Genomic DNA, 18,385 nt, shown 5'->3' on the forward strand with positions numbered 1-18,385 from the left:
ATATCAACCACATAAATTAGTGCTTTGATTTTAAGAAAACAGAGAGTTTCATTACAAAACATCAATTGTAAGTAGGTGAATTATACATTTATACTCTCACAATTCTACATATTATGATTTCATATATTAGGACTTCTAGCGATCATAGGAAAGGATGTAATATACTAATATGGTTCTCATTTGAGACTTTGAATATGCTTTCCAGAAATCATGAACCAATACAAAGAAACAGTACTCGTATTCCAAGAGCAATCAGATACAGCATACAAGCTACAAAATTCAGTGGACAACTATTATTCTATTATGAAGTCCAGCAAGAACACCTCATTAGTCATTACAATGGTGTTACATTGGTTGTTTCATTCAAAAAGAGACAACCAAATACGTTGTTGAAGAAGTCACGACCCTTGAATTCTGCTCCCTCACTAAACACAGGCTCCATGTCGTATGTGCATGCTCTTGAGCAGTCAGGGCAATAGGTCACCTGCGAAAAGTGGGAACAAACTGTAAGAGTTCACCAAATGTCAACTATGAAAATATTTTATGAATATCATAATTTACAATTTTACACTACAACAGGTCACCTAGTCGTAAAACATGCTTGTTATTAAAAAAAAACTATGTCATCTTCTCTGGTTATGTTTATTAATCAGGGTACTATTTCTTCTACAGATGAAAAACTGATGTATTGGTATTAGTGACACAAAATAACCATGTAGAACTAGTAACAAGATCCTATTGATTCAACATTGTACACTCGGACATTCTTGAAAAGTTTTCCGCAAGCATGCTTAGGACAGAAAGAAGAATCAAGAAAGAAGATTCAACATTGTACACTCGGACATTGATTAGAAGGAAACACACAAATTGTCAATGACCGCTGTTCTACATACCTCCAATAGCTTAGGACAGAAAGAAGAATCAAGCATGACATCTACACCATAGATTGCCCTGGATTTTGGACTTTGCATCTCTGGATGCACAGCAACTGCCGCCTCAAAGACAGACCGGATCATCTTTCTAAATCTTAGATGGATATCTGACCATTTTACTGCGATAAATAAAAATATTTTTTGATTAAAGTTGGCTCAATGGAAATTACTTTAGCTGAGATCTCACTTATAAGAAAAGTAAAGCCAATATTTGACATGGCTAGGAGCCTAAGATCACAGACCTTGGTGCTCCTGCTCAAACTCTTTCACAAACTCTCTTGTTTGTAGATGATTTAATACCCCGCCGCGATAGTTCTGCAACAATGATACAAAAATTTAGAGTTTCTCAATACAACTAATACAAATTAAAAGCCTTTTTTTTTTTATCTACTTTGAACTTCCTCAGCTCTTGTGCTCCACTCTTTCAAGCCAAGGAAAATAAACAGAAAAGGGTTGTCATCAGAACATACCATAACTGTAAAATGGGTCTCATACTCATATAAGCTTCGCTTATCCAAAGAATATGCATTATTTGATAGCCTTACCTGGGAAAAGAAAGAGCAAAAATGAGATGCTGATAAGCAAATTGTAAACACCTACTATCATGTTTCATGTAACACAGTTCCTTAAGAATATTCATCGAAAGATTTTCAAAGAGCATACCCAAAAGACATCAGCAAGGTATATATCCAGAGGATTAATACTGCGAACAAGAACAATGTAGCGAAGATCGAACTTCTTCCCTTTGAACAAAGATGGATGTTCAATATACTTCTGGCATATCTTTGGACCAGTCTCCATTAGACGAATTATTGCAGTTAAATTACTCGTGATTGTTGTATCTATAGTTCGAGCCATATTCCAAGGTTTCAGTATCCATAAATTATCAAGACCTTCTCTCTCACGTACATAGTAATCTCCGATTAGCTCAGTCAAATGACTTTCTAAATCATATGTAGGCTGCAACCACTCAGGAGTTCCATGTGCCTGTCAGATAAGATCAAAGTTAATGCTGATACTATGGATAACTGCCAGAGATTTAACAGGAAAGATGGATCAGATTTAAAATTTTGTATATTGAATATTGGATTAGAAAGCTACTGCAACAGTCTCTTAATAAAAATAGTGCATTTCCTTTACACTTCCATTTTAAGTAAAGTCTTCCTCTTTCCCCACCATACCATCTCAAATATTTTATTCACATACAATTAGTTGTGCCAAACTCAAATGTAAAATATTTTGAAGGACGGAGAGATTACTAGAGAGCAAAAATTAGTAGGCAATGTTGCTTTTTGGGTGCTAAGTAAAGAAGATGGCAAAAACCTGACCTCTTGCATAGTTTCTGCCAAATGATGTTTCATAACAAGACAAGCTTCATGAGGAAATTGGTTTATGTATTGATCATCTCTTATTCCAACAGCCTTTCTAGTCTCCTCATCCACCTGCATGCTGGTCCACAGAATATCTGCTTCCTTTGGTTCATTAGCTGCATATTACACAAAAAATTCAACTTCAAAAACAGATGCAAACTATGCAAAAGACATTTTATACCAAGCACTTGCACACTTGTACGGTATGGCAACTGCAACCTGGATGCATGGAAAAACAAAATTACTAATATTTTTTAGTTGTTCAAGGGCCTTGGTGTACCATATAGGATTATTAACATACTCATGTAACAACAATTGTAGGTGATTTCTATCAGCTATAAGTATGGTCGTTTACATTTTGAACAAATTATGATATATTACTCAATTTAATACTTGAATCTATATAGCCAGTTAAAGTATACACAGGGAACAAATTGTAGGAGATAAGATGCAAGCAAAAGAAGACAGCGCCAGGCCGCCAGCAGCTACTACCGAACACCAATCTGAGAGCTGACTGACCTCAAAGTTTTGCCAAACAAAATTAAAATGACCTAAAGTCATCAACCATGAGGATTATAATGACCATCACTGGCATCAAATTTCTAATACCAGAATCCAATTTGACACACGACACATCTCAAAACCATTTGTAATCAGGAATATTAATGTGGGACAGATATTTTCAAAGGAAATTTTGAAACAGAGCTACGAGAATAAACTATATGGAAAAGGCAACACTTACTGATTGCAAATTCAGGACGAGTCAAAAAGTCCTGTACATGGGGTATATCAGTATATACTCGTAAAGGTTTTTTATTACAGAGCAGACTTGAAGGTTTCACTGATCCCATAGAAGGCGGTGTAAAGCGTTTCGATTGCAACTTTTGATGATATTTCTCATATCCCTGGCCAAAACATTGAATATTTTAACAAATTTGCAATTTCTTAAAGCACATAATTCACCAAACCCATACTTAAAACATACTTTGATGAAATAATTCTTTGGTGTGTGGAACCAAGCAGTCAGTCTTGCAGACCGTTGTTTATCCTCTCCTATACCTAATAGAAAGTCACGTGTGCAGTCATCTCCTTTCTCAACATCTTGGGTTGGCCACAAAATAGAGAAGCTGAGAATTGAAAGTTGGATTAGAGGCAGTAACATGCATGGATAACAGAGACTTTCACTAGTAAAACCAACCGATGAAGAAAGTAAAAGTTTGTTTAAAGGCATGTTTAGTTTATGCTTCTCCACAGCTGGTGAAAAGGATTCAAAATGGCCTTCTAAGGCAACATAAATACATAATAGCAACTATATTTGCCTTACTAACTTCCTCATTCAAAATAGTTGCACCATTTTTTTTTACATGGTCGCCAATGTATTATTTTGACAATTGTGAATTGGTATAAATTATTAAAAAAAAATGAAAATAAATAAATAATAAACATATTGAGATGCATTGAATGAGAGGATTGAGAACCCAGTAGACTATAATTAATAAGATTTTTTAAGTTTGACCTTCAAAAGAGAAATGCTAAACCTATTCTTAAACAAAGTAATAAAATACTCCATATCTCTCTATATATGTAAGAGGATCATAAAGAAAAATTCTCAGGAAACAAACCTGACAGCTGATGATAAATTTCCATCACGCATGTATAGAAATGGTGCAACTTGAAAATTTGGCACATCACTGTGTCGCAGAGCTGAACCCAGTTCATCCATCACATACCTAAAAGACAAATTCAGAGACAAGTAGTCACTTCCTGCAGAGTGCATGAGAAAGCTGAATATTACTAATATGATCTGATTCAATATATTTTCTGATCTACTATGAACTTATTGTTTTCAAATCTAATTTGAATTCATTTTTTTTAGTGCTGTTATTCGATCATAATTTTTAGAATTGATATTACGAGTATAATATAAATTAAGAAGAGTTTTATTTTACAAGTCATAAAATAGTACTGTGATACTTAAGAAAGTTTTGGTTATGATTTGTTCTAGTCTGAAAATAAGCGACAAGGTCTTGAAATTAGATGAATTAAAGAGGGCCTTAGTAAGCATACACAGGCTAAGTAAAAGTCTTGCATAAAGGTAAGGTTTGTGCTCAGGCATGAGTATAGCAAGTCCTAGTGGCAGCAAAAGGCATCTACCAAATTGCATATATACCAAACAGAATTGGTTGTTGATGTAGCAACTCCTAACATCCCACACCAGGAGGGAGGAGGTTAAGAGGTATGCATCATTAACTAATCAGGAGAAAGGAAGTACCAATGACCAAGAGCAACCTAGATTCTTGGTATCATACAGCATTTTGTGTTTACCTAAACCATATTAACAGATTTTGCAGGTCAGGCACTGACTTCTACACTCTATGCACAAGCACTTCGCAGGAATAGATGGCACTCTTACTGAGTTGCTCTTTAAGGCAGTCAGCACTGAAGACAATAAAATAATACTGTATGAAGTAAACAAATCGTAAACAGATGGGGGGAGTGACCTACCATACAGAGGTTTCATCAATCTTTTCCTCATCTGCAAGTCTGTAAGTCATTAAATACAACCACATAGCATTGAGTACACGATCTGCAAGGGGGTCATCAGGATTCCACTCAGGAAGACGTGGCTGCAAAACCGAGTCGACCACATGCTTATCCATGTCAAAGATCTTTGTTGCTTTGGTACCATTAAGTAAAAAGAGATTAGGAAGAGAATCGAGTATCTCTAGCGCACTTTCTCCAAGGGGGCCTGGTATATCAACCTGAAAAACACCTTTATGGCTTTATAACATTCAAGAATCCAGCAAAGCATCAATGTAGTCTGCAAAACTTTTTGGGAGGGTGGTTTACCTCCAAAGAATTTAGTGAAGGAAACTTCTTTAAGATTTCCAGCAACTCAGGGACAGAATTTTCTTCTATTGGATTTCCACGAATATTCAAGTGTGAAAGATGAGGAAGTTTTAAAGGTGAGAATGCCTGAACGGTGGAAATCAATAGATTAGGTATCAGAGCAATAAACCTATGCAATTGTGTATGAGTACTTAAAGCATACACAATATTTGTGTATAAAAATTGTAGTATCACCTATCAACCCTATGATAGATATACATATAATAATGATGATAATTACAGTATACACAAATGTACAAATAGCTATGGAAAAAAAACAAAACAATCAATTAAAAACTATTACAACCTTATTGTTTAGATTGTGGAAGCATCTATCTGAAAGGTCCAGAGAGGTAATGTTCTGCAGTTGTTCTTCACCGTCATTCCCAGGGTTATCCTTCCCATAAATTTCTCCACAGAATCCTAATGCCCACTCACCATAATTACATGTAAAGTGTGAATTGAAAATCTCTAAGTTTGGGAATGCCTGAAGAAGAGCTTCCTCCATGTTGCTAACACTGGTACACCAAATCTCATATTAAATGAAGTGATTGTAGCAACAGAAAGTTTGGTAATGAACTAACTAACATTAGACTCCCACCAGAGAAATTAAGTGTTGTACTTTTATCTTAAAGTCTTACTCAATGTTCCAAACAAGTGACAAAACTCCAACTTTACTCTGATGTACTAATCACTTATTAACGTCAACTATTATCTTTATCTAATTCTACTTACAGATAGGGATAGTAACTTGATTAATTAATTTTTTTGAGAAAAGTCCTTAAAATCATCTATATTCAACCGGCATGAGTAATAAGACAAACTCACCAATTCTTCAGAACAGGGTTATCATTTAGCCAGAGGGCACGTAGGTTTTTCAATTTTGAAATTTCTTCCAGAACAGTTTCCACCTTTTCTATCTTGTTCCCAAGTAGACTAAGAGCAACTAGATTCTGCATCAGCAACAAAGATAGTCTATTAGAAGCTAACAAAGCATAATTTGAAGATGGTTAATCAAAAAGGTACATAAAGATATAGAGGTAGAAGTGCAAGCACAACCGGACATTTAGTAGGTAAATCCAAGGCCAAAAGATTGGCATCGTCTATATTGAGCTCCTCTAGCTCCAGCCACTGAACCCCGTCATTACCCGACTCTTTTGCTCTACAAATTTCGATTTCCAATATTTCTTCTGCAGTCATTTTTCCATCTTTATCATCCAAATCTTCATTGCCATCTCCACCGTCTTCTTGGCAATCAGCATCAACACACATCAAAGAGGCCATTCTTTCAACCAAACCTGGCACTTCCTCAAGCTGCAACAACCAATATGCAATATAAACAATCAAGTTCAAACGATAGTAAATATGTGTAATACCTCACGTACACGCATCTGATCTTCATTAGAGTTCACTAGTACAAGCAACAATGAAAAAATTTATTCTTAAACATGAATATAGTGTGCTGGCCTTTTATTTACCCAATATAAATAAATAATAAAGATTTATTTTAGGATTTTTTTTTTTTTTTTTTTTTTTTTTTTTTTTTAGGGAACGCTTGCGGGATAGGATAATTCTTTATATAGGGAGAAAAGCTTCTTGTTTCTAGCAGCCAGGAGATTCAAACATGCTCACATATTGATCCATCGGTCAAAACTAGATATGTAATTATTGATACAAATAATGTTTAAAGAATCTCAAATTATGATATATATATATATATATATATATATGGCTTGGATTTGTAGTAAAGTCAATCGTTTTACAAATAATCTGAAACACTATAAACATCTGTAGAAAGTTCAAGAGTTAGGTCTATTCTCTCCACCTTAAGAAAATATTCAGATCAGTTTTTTAAAAACAATTAAGTTCAACATAATTAATTTAAGCTCAGCAAATATCAGATGAAGAGAGCATGATCTTAGTTCATCACTCTTAAAAGTGTGCATATATACAAGGACTTTGACAGGCCCATAATGGCTACAAATGAGCTTTACGTGTTGAGCTTCCGATGCTTATTAGTATTTACTTGTCAATGAAAGCTCAACTGCAGAGCACCAACTGGTTGACAGGTTGAAAACTAGCTAACTAAACAGTATACAAGTATATAAGTACGAACAAGCTGTTTTCGTCTTGCTAACATGTTCAATAAACACACGATTCTGCCAAGCAAATAGCAGATCATAAGAGAAACGAGCTTGATCAACCCGAAATCATGGAATATCATTGTTCATTTCAATCTAACACCATTACAGTCATATAAATTCTTGAAAGTAAGCTCTTATTTTTAATTAACAGAAGAAAAAAATCATTCAACTTCCAAAAAATTGGAAACTTTTAAAATTCCTGACAAAAAATCAATCCTTCCAGAATTCCAGCTAACTACAAAATTAAATTCTTATTGACAACCCCATTTCCTCAAAATTTAAACCCAGTTTCTGACATAAAAATTGCAACAACCCAATATCAACATTCAAATTAAAGTACACTAACAATCACCAATTCCCATTCTTTTATAAAAAATGCACTTACCCAATAATGCTAACTACTTAACAAATACTCTATAACTACGGATCAAATATCGTCTACATCATTGCCTTTCGCGCACTATTTAATTTACACAAAACTAAAAGAACTAAACAAAAAAAACCCACAAATACCCATATCCAAACAGAGAAAATTGAGACAGAGGAAGATAGAAAAAGACCTGTTTGGGGGCATCAGAAAGGCGGAAAGTCCAAGCATGATCAACAAGAAAGACATTGGAGTTTTTGGGCATGAAATCAGAGGTTTGAATAAGCTTTCTTTGGCGACCATCTTCAGAAGGCTCAATCTGAAAGAACTCACCGCCGTCAAAAGTTTCAGAAGATAGCTTGCGAAAGAGTTGAGGGTAAAGCGATTGCGGCAACCCAGTTGCGGCTAATAGCATGCTATGAACTTGCAGGAAATCATTGTAGTTTTTTATTTCCACCATTTTTGGTAGCTTGTTTTTGTGCTAAATGCCGGCGCCCGGCGCTAGTTCAGTGAATAAGTAAAGAGAGAAGTATGAGATAGAAGGTTTTAGAGTATTCTTGAGTTCAAAATGGAGTTGAGGTTTTGCACTCAAAGGGTGAAGTGGGTTAAGCCCAACCTTGGTTTTTTTTTTTCCAATCGATTTCAAGATCTCTTAGAATTGGAAGGGTGCTCTCGCCATCTGAGTTATGCCTCGCTCTCACCCATTTGTTGGTTATGATTGTAGGATTTGTGCATCATGTTTTCAAGTTTCAACGCTTATTATTTAATAAAATTATTTTTATTAATTATATTTATTTTTAAGGTAGTGATATTCAAAATGTTTTTATAGGTAATTTTAATTAGTTGAATTCATTGTGGACACCAACTATTGTGAGTTCGTGATTTAAAAATTGCTCTCATAACAAACGAACAAAATAAACCGAATATATTTATAGTTCATATTATAGTGACATAGTCTACCCTTTGTTAAGGAGTTTTATCTTCAAAATTGTAGCACAAGCAAGGTTGTTGGTTTGTTTTTACCAATTGCCTCTTCAAAGTCTTTATTTTTCTTTTATGTTTGGATAGAGAGAAACGGAGGAAAAGGAAGAAGAGAAATGGAATTTTGCATTATCCTTGAGGCTTGAGCTATATTTATAGCTCATATCATAGTGATGAAAATCGATCTCAGGTGAACATGGAAATGGGAGGATAGCTTTAACCACTTGAGTTATCCCTCACTCTCAACAAGCACTTAAATGAGATAAGCTAACATCAAATAACTATAACGCACTCTAACTCATGTCTCGTCAAAACTCGCCACTCGATACTTGTTACCATGTGTAGAGGTGTCAAAACCACATCCGACCTTAATAAATAAATAAATAAATAAATAAAAATTTCAAACACAATTATTTAGCATGACTCAACTATAAACATTAATCTAACCCACCCAACCTTACTAAACTTGATCCGAACATCAGAATCGACATCTCTAACTTTGTGCGTGGCTCGGGAGGGGGGTTAACCATGGCTTTATTGTTACACCAAAAAAACACATCCTAGAGAGTCCCACTGTCCCAGAGCTCGACTCTGAGTTCCCACCCCTCAGGCCTCAGACAATTTATCGAGTCGGTTCATTCACAGTTCACACAACCGCAACAAAAACGAGAAGAAGATAATGGAGTTTTAGTTTCCCATCTAACACTCTCCTGCTTCCTACTTCAAATTGGTGATAAAAAGGTGAACAATTTTACATTTTTATCTTTACAATTCAATATGGTTGGTTTCAATTACATTATGTTCTTGAATTCAGGGTAATTCGTTTGAAAATGGATACAAATCCGCCTGCTGCAATTGTCGAAGAACCAGCTTCATGGGATGAACTTTACAACATAAACTTGATTCCCTCTGAATTATTTGTCAAATTTCGCAAAGAATATGAAGGCTTTAGACTTGGTGTTAATTTAGAGGTATTTTTACTCTCTTTTTTCATGGGGTTTATTTCAATTCACCTAATTTTATATGTTGAATTTATATATGCTTTTAAATTGAAAGTTTAATCCTTTTTAATTTTCGTGGTAATTTAATTGTTGGGTTTAAATTATACATTCATAAAGATGCTGATTTTATGAATGAAATGGTAATTGAAATTGATGTGGTTGGTTTAGATTGGCATGATTTTGTGGTTGTGGGTGTCATTGTATGAGGTTGAATTATGCAATGTTCTTTGATAGGCATTGGGATGTGTATTGTGTAATACTGTAATGCGTTTTTAGACTGTAGATTAATTGTCTCTTTTGGAATTTTGATTATCAAAGCTTTGGAATTTTGATCATCAAGGCTGAAGTTGTTGAATTATCTTTGCTCTATGCAATGGTTTAGCTCATTGTGGATTTTCGAGTATCTCTCGGTCTCTCCAGTAGTCTCAACCGATTTGGGGACCACCCGGATCACATCATCGAAGTGTAGGCTGTAGTTGATGTGGTTAGAGTAAACGGAATGGAATGAAATTTAATAAAGGAAATGAATGAGAGCAGGGTAATGACAACCATTATTTTTGTATGGATTGGATGTTTTTACAATGGATTGGAATGGAAGTTGTGAGAGGAAGAGGAAGAGACATGGTATGGTCATATGGGTGCATTTTATTCACCTACATTTCACTTATGTAAACTTAATATAGTTGTAAATTAATTTAGGTCACCCTTATTAAGTTTTATCTTAACTTATTTTTCCTAAACTTTTCTTATGTGAGCTTATTTTTCCTAATTTATCTTACCTAAACTTATTTTTCCCGATGAAGTGAAAATAAAGTGAATAGAATATGTCCTTTTAAGTAAGGGAGGGTAACAAGTGGATGAAATCAAATTAATCATATACCACATGGCCTCAACTCAAGTAAGGAAACTATCACCATACCCCTTGAACTATGCAGCCTATAACAAGCTCTTTTGTGATACCATTTCAAATCCTGAAATTTCTTCATACCAATTATGGGGATGGTCGTTCTTCAGTTCTCGAAATAATAACTTTTTACTATTAGTGGGTTGTTCTTGACTTGACATTTAAACGGGGTTGTTTATGGACTGTTGATGCTGCAAGTATCATTTTTGAAATGTATGCAATTTGAGGCCATATAGCCATATAATATACCATTGTACTAGTATTAAGTAGGAATTCACCAGGTCTTAGGACTTAGGATTACTACAGTTACTAGTTAATGCAGAACAATCAGTGTTTTGCGTAGTGTGTGTTTCCTGCATGAAATGTAGTACTAGTTTATGCTTTTCTTGGGAAGTGTATCTGTGGAACAAGGCATGGCAGCTGAGTTAGTAGGTCGGAATTTACCACCTTGATGGTCAATCTTTGTAAATTAGAGTTTGATGGATGCCAGGATTATGGATAGAAATACAATCAAAATTGTTCTTTGTGGGCAGTAGAAGATCTAGAAATTTTTCTCCTTTCTATATTATTTTCTGGTGAGGAAGGGGAATAGAATTGTAACTCATCCGAAAAAGCACATGGCTAATGCACTGATATTTTGATGCAGTTTTATAATTCACCAATCAATGATTTCCAGACAAAGCTTGTACTAAAGCCTTTGTCCAACGAGAGAAAATGGAAGTTCATATATGAGCCCATACATCAAGATGTGCGCGTTCTTTCTAAGAAGATTCCCATAACAAAATTCCTTAATCTTCAGGTTTAATTTTCTTTCTTCTGAGAATAATTTTTTTAAACCTTAAGCGTCAGAAATCTTCATGTTTTACTTTTGCTCAGCAGATATCTATCTTTTATTAGACCTTAAGCATCAGTTATTTGCAGGTTTAATTTCCTTCCTCTCGGCATATCTTCATCTTTGTTAGACCTTAAGCATCATGAGTCTTATGTTGTGACTCATATTGTGCAGGTAGGCATAGGTCATAACTTCTCATTAGGTGCTATCGGGTGGAAATGGAAGCTTACTTCATGTTTGGGAGGAGACAATATATCTCGCATTCGGAATAAAACATCACTTGGATTGTGTGAGGGTGTGGATTTCCGGTTTGGCTGGAGGGCTGATTATGTTCTTCCGGAAATTACCGGGTGAGTCTATAATATTCTGCATTATTCCAATAATGAATGCATTATTGAGGTGGTTTGTTTGCACTGTTGTTACTTTTGGTCTTGAATTAATCTCTTGGTGTGTTTTCATAGTGCTCTAGGCACGGGAGAACCATTATTCAACATGAACTCAGGACGCCTGGAAGCATCACTTGACAGAGTTGAGGCTATCTTCACACATGGAAATGAACAATATCCCTGAGGGAAATGTCAGGGCAGTATGAAAATCCTGCTGTCTTGTATTCATAGTTCTGTACTTGTACAGCTTTATTTTCATCCTTCGCTTTTCCCCCAGTTTTTTCTTGAGATTTAGTCTGTTTTTTATTTGTTGAGAAATAAGCAAAACAAGTATTAATTAGACCTATAATTTAAGCTGGTTCACGTTCTTGACAATTTGTTCCAAGTTCAGACAACTCCGTCACAGCATAGGGCCATAGGCTTCACATTCACTAAATAAACTAGTCTCATAGTAGATGACATGCTGTTTTCACTTTTGAGAATTTCCAACAGCCGGCTAGTTTGTGCTGGCTGTGCATGAACTAATATAAGCAATCAATTTTCGTTCTTACTCTCCTGAATTAAGTGAAACTGTGCAAGTACTGGAAAAGCAGAACATATCGTTGTGGTAAAAGAAAATATGTGGTTAGCTCGTCTTAATCTATCTGTTTTAGTCACGTCGTTAGTTGTACAGCCGAATCGCCTGAATGGCATATGTGAATGATCACCTGCAGTCAATGTCCTATAATCTTGCTTCGAAATTTCCTCTCTTGTATTTTCTGGGAGTTATTCTATCTATTTGTACATGTTACTATGTTAGATGTTACTGGTTGGCACATCAAAATGATGAATACTTTCATTGTCCATCTTGAAGCTCCTCAGTCCTTTTTAGTAGGCCCGCAATCTCAATTGGGCTTTTACTTTACTAGGTCCAAGCCCCATTATAAGATTCAATTTGTTGGATTATTATGGATCCAAATTCTTTCAATCTGATTTGATTCAAAAATTCATTTATAAACCCGATCCGATTTGAATTACTAATTTGGTTTGGATTGCATTCGACTTTTAATTTGACCCAAACAGTAGACACCCTTACTTGTAAACATACTGCCATAGTGTATGCTCATTAGGATAAAGAAAAACAAATTAGGAACCCCTACTCACGAGGGAAATGCATCAGAGGAAATAATTGGGTATAAAGATGAGGAAGTACACAGTAATATTCATGTCATCACTAAGATGAGGAAGTACTATAAATTGATGATCGATGGTGTGGTACGTGCATCACGTACATATAGGACATTAGGATAAAATAGATTTCAAATACTCGGAATTAGAATCAGAACTAGGTTAGATCCCGTGTCATGCACGATGATCTTTATATATAGTTATATATTATTGATTGAGAAATATTATAATTATAAATTAGTCAAGAAACAATAAAAGTATGTGATATATGTTAATTTGATATTTGCAATTTTAATTGTAGCTTCCAATACACAACTAAAACAAAGTAGGCAAAAAAATCCAAGCAATATTTTTTTATTGTAAAATAGGTCACTTATTATTTAAAAATATTTATTTTTGGTATATATTGCCCAATTTTTTTTTAGAAATATTTGTGAATAAATCTTTTATTTTAAATATAATAATTATTACATGTCAATAGGGAATATGTACCAAAAAAAATGTGATTTTTGTAAATGATTTGTTTCCTTAATTAAAATTATTTTTAGAAAAATGAAAAAAAAAATAACTAAAGACACACCAGGAGATGACACGTGTCATTGCTGGTGTGTCTTTTGGTATATAAAGTAGGAAAAATTAGAAATAATAATCCCAACTGTCTAATTTATGTAGAATAATCCCAACTTTTGATTATACTGGAATAATCCGAACTTTTGGGGGTTTTCTTTTCTTCAATCCCTAACCGGTCAACAAAAGTCAATGACCTACTATATCAGGTCACTTGACACGTGGTCAAGCCCTGATTGGTCAATTTTTTCTTTTTTTTTAATTAAAAAAAAAAAAAAAAAACAAAACAAAAAACAAAACAAAAAACTTGAAAACCCAGCCAACCTCCCCCCCCCCACACCGTCCCCCTTCCCCTTCCCCCACCGTGCACCCTTACCTCCACCACCACAGCTAGACCATCTCCTATCCCCTCGCCGAACCGCCGCTATCCCCTACCCATTACGTCGCCGTTTTTCCCCCTCCCCGAAACACCTTCCTCACCGAAACCCCAAGGTTGAAGCCACCAAAACCCCTAAACGCAGCCACCTAAAACCCAAAATCGCAGCCACCGAAACCCAAATCGCAAATTCGAAGGTGGGTTAGGTATTTTCGGGATTAGGGGAAGGGTTTAAAGTGAGTTTCGTGACCGATTTTGGTAGTTTCGAGGTCGGTGGCTGCGGCTGGGGTTCGTAACTGTGGTGTTTGGCGAGGCTGTGGTGGTTGGCGATGGAAGAAGGGAAGCCAACAAAGGGTAGGGCTGGGGTTAGGGGTTTCGGGATGAGGGAAGTCAGATAGGGGGTGGAGATGGTGTTTTCCGGGGTGAGGGAAGGTTGGGGCAGGTTTCGGTCGAATTTCCGGTGAAAGAGGGAGAGGGTAGTGGTGGGGTTTGGGGCTCCGGTGAGCTAGGGTGGGTGGTTGTCTGGTTGATGGTGGGTTATTTTATTTTATTTTATTTTTAAATTTTGTTTTTTTTTTATATATTTTTGTAACCAATTAAATTGTGACACATGTCATTTTAATAAAAAAAAAAAAAATTAACCCATTCAACCGGTAACCGGTATTTGGGATTGAAGAAAAAAAAAAAAAACCCCAAAGTTCGGATTATTCTAGTATAATCGAAAGTTGGGATTATTCTACATAAATTAGACAAAGTTGGGATTATTATTTTTAATTTTTCCTATAAAGTATTGATTGATGGTTAAATTTAAACAAGGTACAACTCTCGATTCATAAATTAATTACTCCATAAACAAAAAATTCTTACAAAAAGCCACGTAAATACACATCACATATTTAAATTAAATAATCTATAATGCTATCTCAAACAGTTTAAAATTCCTAATGACATTTCAAACTCTAGACCAAAATGGAGTTGATGAACGTTACACAAAGTCCATTACATGCATGGGTCCCTAAAATACATATCCGTTACATCTTCAACGGCAAATAAAATTTCCCCAAATTCTTATAAAAACAATTCAAAACTTACAACATTCATAATCAACTTAAACCATTTAATTTCTTTTCAAAAAAATTTACAAGAAAAAATGGCAGCATCAAGTTCTAAGCTAAGAAATTCATTTTCTTTTCCAAATCTTTTACTTTCATGCTTAAACTTGATCTTATTCATACTTTCTACTGCTTCACTTGCTCCTATACTTCTCCTTAAAACACCCCCTACTTCCTTAGGCTATGCTCTTCTTATATCTTCTTCTATTTCTCTTTTATCCTCTTTTCTCGGGTTATACTCTCGCCTTACTCACTTGTGTTTTGTGACATACATTTCCTTCCTACTCGCCTCGCTTGCTAGCCAAGTGCTTAGCTTCATGGCCTTGTTTATGAAGGAGAAAACGAGCCTATCGATGCTCGATTCACCAAGGGATCCTAGAGAGGCAAAGGTGTTGGTGAGGTTGGAATGTGGGATTTTGATGGTTATGTTTGTGTTGCAAGTTGTGGTTTTGGTGGTGAGTTGTGTTATTCATAGGTGTTGGGTGAGGGAGTATCAAGGGTTAGAGGAGGAGAGGGAGAAGACGTCGAGGAAGCGGAGTAGGAGGATAGCTGGAATCGATGAGGAATCGGTGGCGAATGGGGTGGCTAAGGTATCCGAGGACAAGGCTAAGGAGTTGGATGAGAAGGTGAAGAGTAAATTTGGTGAAAAGTGGGTTAAAAATGATTTTGAAGGATAAGATGGTTTGATTTGATTAAGGTTTATGATGTGTAATTAGTTATTTTATTTGCACTTTAATTTCGGTTTGAATTATGAATGTATTACTACTAGTAATCTCGTCTGCTCTAAAGTAAAATGTTCTATTCTCTCTTTGAGTAGATTGACATGAATGACATATTATACCTTCCAAGGTAACAATACTTTGTCAAGTCCTACTTACGTAGAACTTAGTTGCAAGTACGTAGGGTACGTAGTTGATTAATATATTTCTTTTTTAATATTTTAATCTAATCGATATACCATTCCTTCATTTCAAATTAGTTGTAATGTTTTTTTTATCCGCTTAGCAATCCATAAATTCAAGGTGAAATTGGCCACAAACACTCTAAATTATGGCTTAGGTATACCCAACATTCCAAGCCCCTGATAACCTCTATAACACTGACCTGATAACCCCTGTAATGCTCACCAAGTTATCTCTAAGTAATCCCTATAACACTGATGAACTAACCCTTGTAAAACTGAATGAGTAACCCCTATAACACTAACAAAGTAATCCTCATGATGTTAGGTCATACCGTGTGGCCAGCCACATATAAGAATTTGTATTTGCCACATTCTTTTGTAAATTGTATATTACTCCCTCTGTTTTTTTTATATATATACATCAGTTTGATCGGCACATTTGCCGAGACGTTACTTTGACTATTGATATCTTTAATTCTGCATTAGTAAAAATTGTGACAAAATTATATTATGAAACTAGACATTATGACAAATCTAATGTTTTTTTTTTTTGAAACAAAATCTAATGATATATCTATACTATATATTAAAAGGCGTTCCACGTGACACTCTTCAAAGTATGTGTGCCTATGTCACAATGCCACGTCATCATCTAAAGTATATGCGTCATGAAAGCTAGCCACTTCATTTAACAAAATAAAATATGCTTTTAACAAGATTCGAACCTATACCTCCAATACATATAGGTAATACTTTTACCATCTCAACCAACTATTATTAATGTTTCAAGTTTCACATAATATTATAATATTCCTTTCATTTATTAAGTAAATTAGAGGTACTATAATTCATATACTTTTCACAAGATTAAAATAAAAATACATATGATGTAAAAAAAAAAGGTGACATCCAAGGCAACGCTGGAACTACTACAAACACTAGCTATATACAAATAGTCGAACATAATTGTTAAATTAAAGCAAGAAGTACACAAACTAGCAACTCGGGGCATCGCCCGGGGTACACACTAGTTATATAATAATATTTATTTATTTTTTAGAGGTGAAAAAATTAAGTCAATCATGGTACATGAATAGTGCAATTGTCAAAGTGATGCATATTAAAATAAAAAAAAAACGGATGGAGTATTGACTAGCAAACATTCCAAGCCCATGCCCCAATTAGGGACATGCATAAATAGAGAAAATGGACTAGCTCATTGACAGCATAAACAAAAATAAGAGTAAGAGAGCGTCAAAGGTCAAGAAGTCAATAATTGTTGCATAATAGTGAAAGCAATCACATTAATGATTAATACCACTTCGAATAAAATAATTAGCAAATTGTAAGGGGAATAAGATACCGTGGGCAATGGCTGCTACCTGAAAATATCAACTTATGTTTCAGATTTTCAGCACGCAATTAGTTTAAGATTAGAAACAATATACTAATTATAATCATGTCTTTTCTTAGATTTTGGTCAACATTATTAAACTCACTTGGTCAAACCCCTCTCAATGTCTTTTCTTGAGGGAGATTTTAGTACAATTTCAATATAGGTATAAATCACGAGAGTGAGAGATAGCTCAAATGGTTAGAGCTTCCCTCTCGGTTTCAGAAAATTTTAAGATTGATTCTCACCCCTACCCTTGTGGCTCTAAGCATCAAAAATATAGTTATAAATCATTTAAGTACAAGACAATAATCATGTATCATCAATCATCATCACACCCTCTTATAATTTTCAATCGCATATCTTGAGCACCAAGTTGTATCTCTAAATAACCGTGGTGAGATGCAAGCATGCAACACATCAACAAACCCCATTATGCTCACATGTCACAAAACACCTTACTTGATGATCTAAACTTCATCACATACCCCTCAATAATCAATAAGAGGGTGCTTGTTTAGTGGAGTAAGGGTAGAGAAAAATATAAAGGGGGTGAGATAGATGAAATTCAGTGTTTTTTTAGGGACTATAGATAAATAAAATGAGATAAAAATAGGAATGAAACACAATCTATCTCTACAATTTAACACGTAAGAAGGATCAGCGATGTGGTATATTAAGGGATAAGGAAGTTTAAAAAGGCAAAACCGCCCTTAATGTAAAAGGAATGCATGGTAATTAAGAGTAGTCATGTAACTTTGCCACTTATTTCAATCTTATCCCCAATTCATACTAAAGAGCGCAAAAACTTATTATACGCTTATCCCTCCCCATATCCATCTCTCTATTCCATCCTATTATCCCTATCTCTAACATTAAAATGCCTATAAATTTTAAGCGCTTTATACCATCAAAACCTCATAAACTCACACCTAACATACTTCAAAAAACCATCCTTAAACCATATCTTTAACCATAATCATTGAATTAAAAATAAACATAAATAATTGCCACAACCAAAAGGATCACATGAAACTTCCACTTCAATTGAATCAAGTGG

The 18,385-nt window shown here is 34.9% G+C and overlaps 3 protein-coding genes across 3 annotated transcripts; 2 read left to right on the forward strand and 1 right to left on the reverse strand.

Moving 5' to 3' along the window:
- Window positions 1-144: 144 nt before the first annotated feature.
- LOC145611517 (uncharacterized) lies at window positions 145-8,684 on the reverse strand. The gene is made up of 15 exons (XM_081666856.1): window positions 7,896-8,684; window positions 6,251-6,505; window positions 6,020-6,144; window positions 5,499-5,709; window positions 5,153-5,278; window positions 4,808-5,064; window positions 3,925-4,032; window positions 3,288-3,429; window positions 3,045-3,207; window positions 2,261-2,418; window positions 1,596-1,919; window positions 1,403-1,477; window positions 1,175-1,247; window positions 894-1,051; window positions 145-484 (listed from the first exon to the last, which is right to left on the reverse strand). The coding sequence occupies exons 1-15, from the start codon at window positions 8,160-8,162 to the stop codon at window positions 335-337; spliced, it is 2,592 nt and encodes an 863-aa protein (XP_081522982.1). The 5' UTR covers window positions 8,163-8,684; the 3' UTR covers window positions 145-334.
- A 557-nt stretch (window positions 8,685-9,241) lies between these two features.
- On the forward strand, window positions 9,242-12,238 carry LOC145612428 (uncharacterized). The gene is made up of 5 exons (XM_081667801.1): window positions 9,242-9,424; window positions 9,498-9,654; window positions 11,235-11,387; window positions 11,595-11,770; window positions 11,882-12,238. The coding sequence occupies exons 2-5, from the start codon at window positions 9,514-9,516 to the stop codon at window positions 11,988-11,990; spliced, it is 579 nt and encodes a 192-aa protein (XP_081523927.1). The 5' UTR covers window positions 9,242-9,424; window positions 9,498-9,513; the 3' UTR covers window positions 11,991-12,238.
- Window positions 12,239-15,066: 2,828 nt separating this feature from the next.
- Window positions 15,067-15,705, forward strand: LOC145610492 (uncharacterized). Its single transcript, XM_081665820.1, has one exon. It carries the CDS (start codon window positions 15,067-15,069, stop codon window positions 15,703-15,705), a length of 639 nt encoding a protein of 212 aa, XP_081521946.1.
- The last annotated feature ends 2,680 nt before the right edge of the window (window positions 15,706-18,385 follow it).

The sequence above is a fragment of the Chenopodium album genome, chromosome 24, assembly GCF_948465745.1.
Source record: "Chenopodium album chromosome 24, dcCheAlbu1.1, whole genome shotgun sequence".
NCBI classification, from domain to species: Eukaryota; Viridiplantae; Streptophyta; class Magnoliopsida; order Caryophyllales; family Amaranthaceae; genus Chenopodium; species Chenopodium album.